We start from the raw sequence: 12,514 nt of genomic DNA, 5'->3' as shown, positions 1-12,514 counted from the left end.
GTTTGTCGACTTACTCGAGCGTGCTTCAGTACTGGAAGCAGGTCTTCGAACAAAGATTGGAAGGCTAAGCCGATCGGGAGAATTTGGCACTGCTAGAGTGCTTCCTAATACTTAGGCAAGCCATAGAATCGATTTTCGGAATTTCGTCAACTCGTTTTCTTTTAAGATATATCTCCGAGGACGGTCTGAATGCTATCCATACAGAGCGATGCCTTTTAATCTAAGATCAACCTCAGTAATTTGATGTGGATCGGTTTGCGGATTGGTTGGAGCCATGACACACAAAAAAACTTATGCAGTAAGCGAATCAGCTAATCATAGTCGAGAATGTAAGGCAGTAACATAAGCAATAGCAAATCCATAACGTTGATTTACATTAATTTACTGCTTAAGTTTTATTGCTTAAGTTTTTTGTGTATTATGGCTTTAAAGGATTTTCTTCCACGGAAGCAGAAAAATAACGTTGAATTATTATTTTTGTAATATGGACGTGGGAAAATTATCAAAGAACGAAGCGAGCGCATCGGATTCGGATCAGGATTATCGGAGCGGAAGAACGAAAAATCGGTGTTTAACGCGATGCGAGGAATTTAGTAAGCTTCGCGGCACGAGACGCAATATGGCGCGCAAAGTTTCTCGAAAACATCCATACCGCGTATTCGCCTGCGCGATCTTTGAATTTATTCGGAGATCTACGGAAAAAGTTTAGGCGCGCATAGTGGTATGAAATGATTGCCTCATCGCTTATTCCATCTAATGTGCTGATGGTTTCCGACGGATAGTCGGTCGGAATATAGAAGTACGGAATAAACCACGGGATATGCTTCGTTACATTTGTGAATCGGTGCGTGCGAAACCAATTCGAAGCGCAATTCATGTAATTTTGCGATAAGAATTAAAGAAATGTGAGCGGTTATCATGATGGGAAAGCACGGTTTTCTTTGTCAAATGAGAATTTGGCTTTAATGGTATTCAATTGATCAAATAATGTTGCGTAATTCTCTTCATTGATGGTTTTTCTTTTTTAGTGTTAATGGACTGGACACAATATCATGAAAATTCTAAAAAACAGTCATTGCTTTTCCAGCTAATAGAATTGTTTTCACTTTCTTTTGAAGTATTTCGTATTACTTCTGTCTATTACTTTAATTGTTGTTTCATTTCTGGTTTACAATAGTAAATCCATGCTTCATTAATGATAAGAAAATCGGTTGAATTACATTTAAACACATCCAAATTCCCTTAAATATATCCACTCTTTAGATAATTTAGTATAATAAATTAAACTAAACAAATTTAAATAAAATTAAATAAAAAAGAATAAACTACCATTCATGCGCTGTTTATAATACATATAAATTAAAAAATTATATACTTTTTTAATAAGTCAAATAAAGTACAATCAACATATGTTTTGGGCCATAAAATACAATCACCATCACTTTTGAATCATCCTGAGCGAAAAAGCTATTGTTTTGATACACACTTCGTGTACTTGCAATCTTCCTTTGCCTTTTATTATTATTATATTATTATTATATTATATTATATTATTATTAATAAGTTATGTATTTTTTGAAGAACAATATAAATTACATTTGTTACGTCCAATGGAGTCCTCTCCAATGGAGAGAGTCTCTCTCTCTCTCTCTCTCTCTCTCTCTCTCTCTCTCTCTCTCTCTCTCTCTCTCTCTTACTAACTGGTTAAAGCTCCCGGATACAAAACTCCCGGTTGCTCTTCTTTTCTTTCTATTTACTGATCTGAGCTATGCGAAGCTCCCAGTTGTTCTTCCTTTTTCTTTCTCTCTCTCATTAAACTGGTTAGAGCTATGCGAGGCTCCCGGTTGCATTTTCTTTTTTTCTCTCTTTCTTACTAACTGATTAGAGCTTTACAAAGCTCCCGATTCCTTCTCTTACTCGCTCTCTTTTTAACCGGTCTGAGCTATACCAGATTCCTGGTTGATCTTTCCTTTCTCTCTCAAACGCATTCACACCTTTCTTCATTTATCAATCCTTTGCTCCTAGTGAAATGTCAGAGCCAAACCAAGAAATCTAAGCAGATATCGAAAGAGCCGATCGAACTAGTCGACATTAACTATTACTGCTCCCGAATCTTCCTTAAACCAACCTTCAGCATCGCAGAGATGGTGAACTTCTCTTTAAAGATTTAGAAGATGAAGAATCCCATCCTATCGACCTAATCTCCATCTCCCGAGGAACATCAAGAACTCCCCTCCTTAATCCTCTCCTTAATCTTCAGTTATCATACACATATTATATACAATTCTTATTATTTTTCTTATTACATATTTTTGCAATCTTTTCTTCATTTTCCTTATTATGTAATCACTAGTTTAAGTTAACCAGAGAATATTAATTGTATTACCGAGTAGGATTATCATACTAAAGATTCACTTATACATTCATACTCTCCCTCATAAGAATTTTATCCGATGGCTTCCGTACTTATGTAACACTCACGATATCACACATACATACACACATCTACACAAATATTTCTCCTCTTATTTCTTCCGTTTTATTTTACATATATATATATATATATATATATATATATATATATATATTAGACTAATTTTTAAAAAATCAATTTCTTTGAAATTATAGGCCATTGACAAGAATGGCCGAACACGTATCGTTTTTTTTTCGCTCAAGAAAAGTCTGTATAAAGTGCATCAAAATACCCCGATCAGTCACCTGGTGTTCCCCTTGTTTAAGTGATAAAACTAACAAGGAGAACACCAGGTGACTGATCGGGGTATTTTGATGCACTTTATGCAGGCTTTTCTTGAGCGAAAAAAAAACGATATGTGTTCGGCCATTCTTGTCAATGGCCTATAGTTTCAAAGAAATTGATTTTTTAAAAATTAGTCTAGTTGGCCGATATACGAGTGAGACGTTTTATATGTTTAATCATCACCATTGAGCAAGAACAGCGGTAGTACAAACAGTAAGGTGTTGGCTTTGTACGACGTAAATCGCGTGTTCAAATCTTGTCGCGTATATATATTTTTTTTTATTAAAAGTTTATTTGTATTTGTAATTATTTATTATTTGTAATTATTTTGTTACTGTAAATCAAAAAAGTACTGTAGATTCAAAAAAATTATTTATTTAATTATATCTGTATATTTTTTGTAAATAAAATTTTTAGATAGCTATTGTAATAATTTGAAAAATCTCTATAAAGAAATATTAATATCTTTATAATAAATAATTACTATTACCATCATTGTCATCGTCGTTATTCATATGGACACATAAATAAGAATGTAATAAAGACGTTATAATTTCTGAAATTAATGATTAGGAATAATTATTTCATACAGGAGTATTTAATTATTTATTTGTAAATTTATGAAATTTTATTACATTCAAAAAGTAATTAAAATTAATAACATTAAATTAAAATTAAACTTATAAAGTTACATAAATATAAATTAAACTTATTAATATTTCTTTATAGAAATTTTTCAAATTATTACAATAACTATCTAAAAATTTTATTTACAAAAAATATACAAATATGATTAAATAAATAATTTTTTTAAACATCTACAGTAACAAAATAATTACAAATAATAAATAATTACGAATACGAATTATTTTTAATAAAATTTTTAATAAAAGAATATATACGCATAGGATTTGAACACACGATTTACGTCATACAAAGCCAACGCCTTACCGCCTATGCTACCGCTGCTCTTGCTCAATAGTGATGATTAAACATATAAAGCGTTCCGCCCGTATATCGGCCGACTAAACTCGTTTTTTCAAAAATCAATTTCTTTGGGCCATTGGTAAGAACGGCTGGATGACATGTATCATTTCTTTTTTCGCTTAAGAACAACCTGTATAAAGCGAATCAAAATATCTCGATCAGTCACCTGGTGTTCCCTTTAAGTAGAAAAGTCCTCCATCATTTTGCAATTTTTACGATAATTATCAAGTTACTGAGTACAAGTTAACTGAGTAGAAAAGTTCTATATTATTTTGCAGTTTTCGCAATTATCGAATTAGTAATTATTAAAAATCATCGTATTAGCCCGGCCCACCGGCAAATGCAAGCGCGCGGTAAGATACTCATGCCCGGAGATAATCGATGATAGGCGCGTGAGAAATTGTTTACTTCAAGCGGCAATAGCTAATATATTAAAGAAAACAATTCCTGATCAGAGAGATATTCGTAAGTTTTAATAATAATAGTTGTAGCCCTGAAAAGGACTGATTAAAAGTTTAAATTTATAAAAGATGTTTGAAGTGCAATTCTCTTATTTGTATACAGGCATTGACTCTGTGAATAAAACTATCTTGCATAAGCTGGAGTATTTTCGGGGGCCCAAATAAGAAGGGAGGGTGTGCGTCATAGTGGGGCCCGACCACGAACCAATCGTGAAAACTCGTTATTTATTACTTTGCAAAAAAATACCACCTCAGCCAGGAATCGAAACTGGATCTCCTGCTTACCGGACAGGCATCTTATCCCTTCGACTATCGAGGCATGTGATGATATTTATCGCAAATAACGTATTTAGAATAACACGTCAACAATACAATGATACACATATATACGTATTTACAATATACATACGAGGGTAGTCTGAAAAGTTTTGAGCCTTAACATGAAGATGACGTTACTCGTCAAAACCATTCTAGTACTACAATAGTATATGCTTTGAAAGACTTTTGTGAAAATTTCAGCCATTTTGGATGCTCAGTTGTTGTTTGACAGTCGTTTGTGTCAGTCGATGTCAGTGTTTTTGTAAAAATGGAAAAAATTGAATATCGTGCCGTGATTAAATTCTTATATTTGAAAGGCAATACGCCTGCGCAAATTAAAATCGAGTTAGACGCTATTTACGGGGACTCTCGTTTAAATTCAGCTGCCCATCATTTGCCATCGTAAAAAGATGGGCAGCTGAATTTAAACGTGGTCGTACCAGCTTGGCTGATGATGAGCGTTCGGAACGGTCAAAAACTGCGACCACCGCTGATAACATCGAAAATATTCACCAAATGGTACTGGACGATCGTCGAATCAAGGTTAGAGAGATAGCAGAGACTATGGGCATATCGAAAGAACGCGTTTGTCATATATTGACTGAAGAATTGGATATGCGCAAGCTATCCGCGCGTTGGGTGCCGCACTTGCTTTGGACCAAAAACGAATTCGAATGAACATTTCCAAGGCCCTGTTGGAGCGGTTCAAGCGAAACGAGTCAAATTTTTTGCATCGATTCATAACTGTAGATGAAACTTGGATCCACCACTACACTCCAGAGACAAAAGAACAGTCAAAACAATGGACTGCAAAGGGTGAACCTGCTCCGAAAAAGGTGAAGACGGTTCCATCAGCTGGAAAGGTAATGGCGACTGTTTTTTGGGATAGTCACGGAATTGTGTGTATTGACTATCTTGAAAAAGGTAAAACAATAACGGGAGCGTATTACGCATCATTACTTGATAAGCTGAAGACAGAAATTGCAAAAAACGGCCGCATTTGAAGAAGAAGAAAGTGCTGTTCCTTCAAGACAACGCATCTGCTCACACTTCGGCGGTCGCTATGGTCAAAATTCACAAACTGCATTTCGAATTGGACCATCCACTGTATTCATCAGATCTGGTCCCCAACGACTTTTTCCTGTTTCCTAAGCTTAAAGTTTCACTTGGAGGACAGAGATTTTCATCGAACGAGGAGGTCATCGTATACGTAAACGCCTATTTTGCGGAGCAAGACGCCAACTATTATTTGGAGGGGTTAAAGAGGTTAGAGTATCGATGGGAAAAGTGTATCGAGTTAAAAGGAGATTATGTTGAAAAATAAAACTATATTTGACCGAAAAAATACTTGTTTCTATGTTAGGCTCAAAACTTTTCAGACTACCCTCGTATATACGTGTATTTTCTCGAATCCCCACGGCCGGTACTCCAGAGAGATGATGGTCCTATCCTTCTCTCGATGGATGCAGGTCAGACTGCAGCGGCGACACCCTCCAACGCCATTGGCAAATATACAAATAATCCTCCTGGAGCACGACAGGAGAGATTGCATCAAGCATGGCTCGAGCCCCCGACTAAGAAGCGAGGATGTGCGTCACGGCGGGGCCCGACCACGAACCAGTCGTGAAAACTCGTAATTATTTTGCGAAAAAATATCACCTCAGCTTCAGGAACCTGGATCTCCCGCTTACCGGGCAGGTATTTTATCCCTTCGACTACCGAGGCATGTGATGATATTTATCGCAAATAACGTGTTTAGAATAACACGTCACCAATACAATGATACACATATATACGTATATTACAATATACATATGTACATGTATTCTCTGCTATTCGGCATAATTCGATGTATATTTAATGGCAAATCTTCCAAAATAAAAAATAATTAAAAAATAAATTAAACGAAAGAAAGAAATTAATGAATAATTAAAATTAATGAACAATTTAACGAAGTCTAAATAATTCGTTAAATTCAGTATTTTTTTATTGTTATATACAATTGCGTAGTAATTAAAATAATAGAATGCTCAGTTCATACATCATATTATTTATATTTATTTTTATTTCGAGATAATGCTACGAAATCAGATAATTTTTTTATTAAATCGTTAAAGGATGAAAACAATACTTATTTTGTTAATTTTTATTATTTTAAACAATATAGTACGTGAAGTCGTCAAATATTAGGCCTGAGGAACGCGCGCCGACCCTAATTACTACACACATACGCGCTCTCATTCGTCACTTTTAATTTGATTTACTATAAAAACTACTCGCACGCAATTTTGCTAAAAGAAAAAGTTGTTTCTTTTAGCATAAAAAATCACATCTATACTATACTCCAAATGCAGGAGTTTTGGGACACCCTGTACATATATATATATATATATATATATATATATATATATATATTATGTATACCTTTATTTTACTAATTAAAATTGATGTTTAAATTTTAATTTTTACTTTCTTAAAAACCCTTGATCTCTTTTCCCTATCCCATTGGTCGCACGAGGGCTCCTCCTAATAAGAATTAAGTTTTTTTACCAAAGAACGACCGACGAACGTACGTCTACAACGAGGCATCATAGCGATTTTTTTATCGCTGACCCAGTGCCGAGATAGTGCGTTCGACTCGAGATCATGTTTCCATGCCTGACTCTCGAGAGAGCAACTATTCGTTCTGAGCCCATTCAATTCTCATTCATTTAAATCCTTAATTCTTAATTTTACAATTTACTCTTGGCTGGATGTAACACATTATTATTATTATATTGAAACAAAATATTTAATTACCCTTCATAAAAGTTGGAAGTTGAGTAAGCATCGTATAGAAACCCCAATTTTCGCTAAAATGAGCCGTGACTATAGCCCATACTGGCAATGATGTCAGCATAGCTTTCCATGGATGAACAATTTTCTAAAACAAAAATATTACTATATTTAATGCTATTTATATTATTTATATACAATATCCCAAAATTACAGGATACTGTACATACTATCCCACAACTATAAAATACTAATTTTATAAAATATTTTTAGAAAAGTTTCAATAAAAAATGTTAAAGTTTTTTAAGATTTTTTAAATAAAGGCGTTTTAAATGGACTAATTAGTGCGAATGTTCATTCGCATAAACATATTTACTTTTATATATTGACATAACTCTGCATGTAATGGTAAAAAAATAATTTCTAAGCTTTATTTTCTTTGTAATCAACTGTTTTATATTGTATTATAAAGATTAATGATAGCTTAACGATGTAATGTACTATTCTGAATATTCGTCGACTGTCTCATCTGATAATCATAAATATTGTAAGAAAAGGGTCATAAAGCAAAATAGTTTGTAGGATTCAGAATTATTTATCGAAGAATGTGATGGTTATAAAAACCGAAATCGCGGTCATAAATAAAGGATCAAGTCCTAATCGGTTTTATTAATTTTTTTGAATTTCCTACAATATCTTTTTACTATCTTAGCAAAAATATGAAGCATCATGGAAATGAAGAAAACTGACCCTTTGCGAAATGTTAAAAAAAACTCGTTTAACATTATCTGACTCGTTTAAATATACTTCTTACATGTTCCATGAATTCTCTGTGCAAAGCATATTGCAGAATATTCAATTATATTTCTTATACGTTTTCATGATTGACACATTTTATATTCTGGCTTTACATACCAGAGTGCTACCATGAAAACAAAAGATCGCGATTACGTCTCTTGGTTTAATGTAATATAAAATGGATTAGTTTCCCCTGTCCGAATTGTGTGTTTATTTCGAACGCGGAATAACTCGTCGGTCACAACGAGTTTAATTAATTAATCGTCAGTCGTCCGTGAATTTAACAAGCAATTTATTGAATTATTAATTAACTACAAGGTGTTGATTGCGCAAATGTTCGATGTTGATGATATAAAAGTTTATTCAGTGTTCGACCAGTGATATGTCTGATGTACAATTATCGCAATTTTGGCCGCACATGAATAATGCACGATTTGCGAGTCGCGCGTTGCGGGCAGATTATCTTTCGCGAGGGTCGATAGAGTTCGTTAGCGTTCGGGTGACAGAACAAAAATGATGACCGTGTTGTAGTTCTCGCATGCTTGACAACGCACAATGCTATTTTTTCTGCTATAGTAACGCGAGCCTAATTCGCGGCGAGGCGTTACAAAGTACCGCGTTCGCCCTTCCTCAGTGTTGTGAATTGGGCCGGGTTTTTCGCGCATGCGTGGCATGAAGAACAAACAGAAGAATATATGAAACGTATGTGACGCAGCGATGTTGGGCGTAAAAGCTTAACATGAAATACGCGAAAGTTTTGACAGGATCATCGCCGAATAGATTAGATACAGATAAAGTAAGTATTTTACATGTAATACTTTTATTTTTGCATGATAGATTCTATTGGCAAAGGATTAAGAAACTATTAAGAAACGTAAAAGAGAATTTCAAAATTTATAGCTAGATAAAAACATTTTTAAAGGATAGCTCTTTATCCTGTAGAAAATGAAGCGCTTTGTATCGTATGTAATAAAACCATCAGATGTTGCGAAACAGATTTAATTTAACATTCGTGAACAATTAAACATATTGATAACTTCTTCTAAATTTGAGGCTATTGATGATGTTAGATTATGTTAGATGATGTTATAATTTATCGCATAAAGATAAGGTTAAACGCGCAAAAATTAAATTAGCAGCATTTTTCGCAGAGCATAACGTAGCTTTTATATAGTGGATCATTTAGTTCCGTTGTTAAAAGATATTTGTATAGATCCTAAAATTATACAAGATCTTTCAAGCTCAAAATACGCAAATATAATTAAAAATGTAATTGCAAAACGTGAGATTGAAAAAGTTGAACATTTGTTGAACATTTAAAAATTTGTAAATTTTCCGTTTTGATAGATGAGACATAGATATCTCAAATATTAAAGTAATGTGTGTCTTTGTTCGATATGTGTCATCTTTAAATAAAAAAATTACAACTCAATTATTGAAATTGTTATGTTTAGATGTTACGGATTGTTCCGCGATTAAAATTTTTAAAATTTTTAAAAAATCTATATAGAAGAAAAAAACATTCCCATTAAAAATATTATTGGACTGGCATGTGATAATACATGATGCTATGCATCTGATTGGATGAAATAATTCTTTTATGTCTTATCTTAAAAAAGAAATGTCACAATTAATAACAATCTGCATTTGCCGTTCAGGTCTTATAGTTAGTAAAGTTTGTGAAAAGTCATTTCCTTCGTGCGAAAATTTGATTAGAGGAGTTCCTACTTATATTTCGGGAAGTGCAATTTTGGTTGAATCCCAAGATTTTTTTGAAATTGAACAAAATAAAATATTAAAATTATCAAATACAAGATGGCTGTCTTTACAAAAGTGCGTTGTTATACTTCTACAAAATTGATATGTTTTAAAAATTTATTTTATATTAGTGACAGCAGAAGATAAACTGGAATCTGCAGAAATAATATTAAAACATTTAAATGATAATTCGATTAAAGCGTATATTTTGAAAATGCATTAAATTTTTTAATAATTTTAACGCACTATTCCAATCGCGATTAATATTTTAATTCATAAATTATTTGAAGTCAGCCAATAATTTATTCATTAGTTAGCCAAAATTTTGATGTTTTAGAGAATCTTTCGGCTTTAGATTTGAATAATAAAGAAAACATACAACCTATAAATAATATATTAGAAATGTGAAAGTTTTTTAGAAACTTTATCTTTGAGAATACGCGGAACAAATTAGATTAAATTGTTTGGATTTTTATATTATATAGCAATTCAAGAAATGCTGACGGGGGCTCGAGCCATGCTTGATGCAATCTCTAGCCGCCCTGCAGGGGGACCTATTGTTCTCTCTTCGCCTGTTTGAAAAAATGAGGCTTCGCCGCGCTTCACTCAGAAGGAATAATTGGTTTTTCCGGCTCTATTTTGCAACGAGAGAAACCGTATAGCTTCGATGACGTTGGCGACTGAGAAGTGATGGGATCGAACAAGCGTAAGCGGTGAAGCACTGGCGCACCAGGAAGATTATTTATATATTTGCCAATGGCGTTGGAGGGTGTTGCCGCTGCGATCCGACCTGCATCCATCGAGTGAGAGACCAATATCGCTCTGGAGTACCGGTCGTGGGGATTTGAAAGAATACATGTATATATGTATATTGTAATATACGTATATATATATATGTATGTATTATTGTATTGTTGACGTGTTATTCTAAATACGTTATTTGCGATAAATATTATCACATGTCTCGGTAGTCGAAGGGATAAGATGCCTGCCCGGTAAGCAGGAGATCCAGGTTCGATTCCTGGCTGAGGTGGTATTTTTTCGCAAAATAATTACGAGTTTTCACGACTGGTTCGTGGTCGGGACGCACCTAACCCTCCCTTCTTATTTGGGCGTCTATCTTATAAAAATGAACTTTTTAAACAATTAAGTTTTTTAGATCCAAAAATTGCTCTTTATAATGAAGGTAGAATTAAAATTTAAGACTTAACTTATATTGCTGATCGAATAAAAAATATTGACATTACAAAATTAGCCGTAGAATGGAGAATTTTACATCAAGTTTTAACGAACAACAGAAAAACGTATTAGCTTCTTTAGAAACAGATAATGTGAAAAAATATATTAAAATGTAAAAATTTTGATGGAGAAAAACTATTTCCAAATTTAGAAATATTAATTGAGACAGTCCTTTGTTATCCTCCACTCAAATGCCGTGGCTGAAAAAATATATTCGATTGTAACAGACGTAAAAAATAAGAAACAAAATAGATTATCTAATAATATTCTTTCGTCAATTTGTGTTATTCGATCTAGTTTTGAAGCTAAAAATATTAATTGTACAAATTTTAAAATTGACTCGATTTAAAATTGCATAATACGCAAAATTTATATAGACAATGATGTACATCTGATGCTCAATATTTTTCGTCTTTCTTTATTATTTTTGCATTTTTACATCTAACCTATATTTTCTTTAGCTTATTAAGGCAAGCTTATTAAGGCAAGATTATTTAGGTAAGATTATTAATGATATTTTATTTTATAGAGTTTATTTTTTATATATTACATGACTGTGATAAAAGCCAAAGATTGTTTTGTTTGATAATTTTATTCTGCAAATTATTTTTTATTTATATTAATATTTAAAATTATAAATTTTGTTATGTTACATAAATTATTTAACTAATGTTAAAGATATTAATATTAATAAAAATAATAATGTAATTGTATTTTTATTTTGGAAAATATCAATTATTAAAGTATTTTTAAATTTTATTATTAAATATGTGAATTAATTCTTTGTAATAAGTTATAATTTTATTTCTATAGTTATAATTTCAGCGTAATTTAAATATTAATAAAAAATGTATGTAATGTTTATTATATTATTAATTATTATAAATTATGTAATGTTTATTTTAAACTTATTTAGAAATGTGTTTGTGCGGAATTGAAATGCCGTTCGCTGGAACAACTCTCGACTGAGAATCTGATGGGTAATAGAATGACGAGAATGACTTCTTGAGACAGATTACATTAATTTAATAAATCAGCTTTATAATGAAATGTAGATTGTAGAGATTGTTGAGTTCAACGGTAGCGTACACGTTGAGAAAATAGAATATATATTCGTTAGGTAAATTGCACGCACTGGTTTGAATAGTTCGTACGAATTGCGTGATCACGTGATGAAAGAGTGTCCGCAACGTGCTGAGAGAATGGTCGCAAACTTTCGCACCTTGATCGAATTTAACGAATGACTACATGCTGCTTCGTTAAGTTGAGATACGCGCACTTGTCACTGAGAATTCGCTCTTTGAGGATGCTCGCAGTAAAATGTTCTTGTTGAGTCCGAAGACATTTGAATCCCGAGGTGGCGAGAGAGAACGTGTATCAAGAGTTTGCCACGATTCAGAATGCTTCGCCGAAAGTCTCT

General features: G+C 32.9%; 1 protein-coding gene across 6 annotated transcripts in view; it reads right to left on the bottom strand.

Moving 5' to 3' along the window:
- MFS9 (major facilitator superfamily transporter 9) overlaps positions 1-12,514 on the bottom strand; it is a 514,330-nt gene that overhangs the window by 240,420 nt on the left and 261,396 nt on the right. For all 6 annotated transcript variants that reach the window (XR_016141319.1, XR_016141321.1, XR_016141323.1 and 3 more), the window contains one exon: positions 7,324-7,447. Coding sequence is in view for 1 of the 6 variants with exons in the window: in XM_089085049.1 (XP_088941175.1) it covers positions 7,324-7,447 (124 nt within the window). In the remaining 5 variants the exon portion in view is untranslated. The remainder of the gene's footprint in view (positions 1-7,323; positions 7,448-12,514) is intronic.

This window comes from Pogonomyrmex barbatus, unplaced genomic scaffold (assembly GCF_055798465.1).
Source record: "Pogonomyrmex barbatus isolate J1 unplaced genomic scaffold, ASM5579846v1 scaffold9, whole genome shotgun sequence".
NCBI classification, from domain to species: domain Eukaryota; kingdom Metazoa; phylum Arthropoda; class Insecta; order Hymenoptera; family Formicidae; genus Pogonomyrmex; species Pogonomyrmex barbatus.
This window is presented reverse-complemented; position numbering and strand designations above follow the sequence as displayed.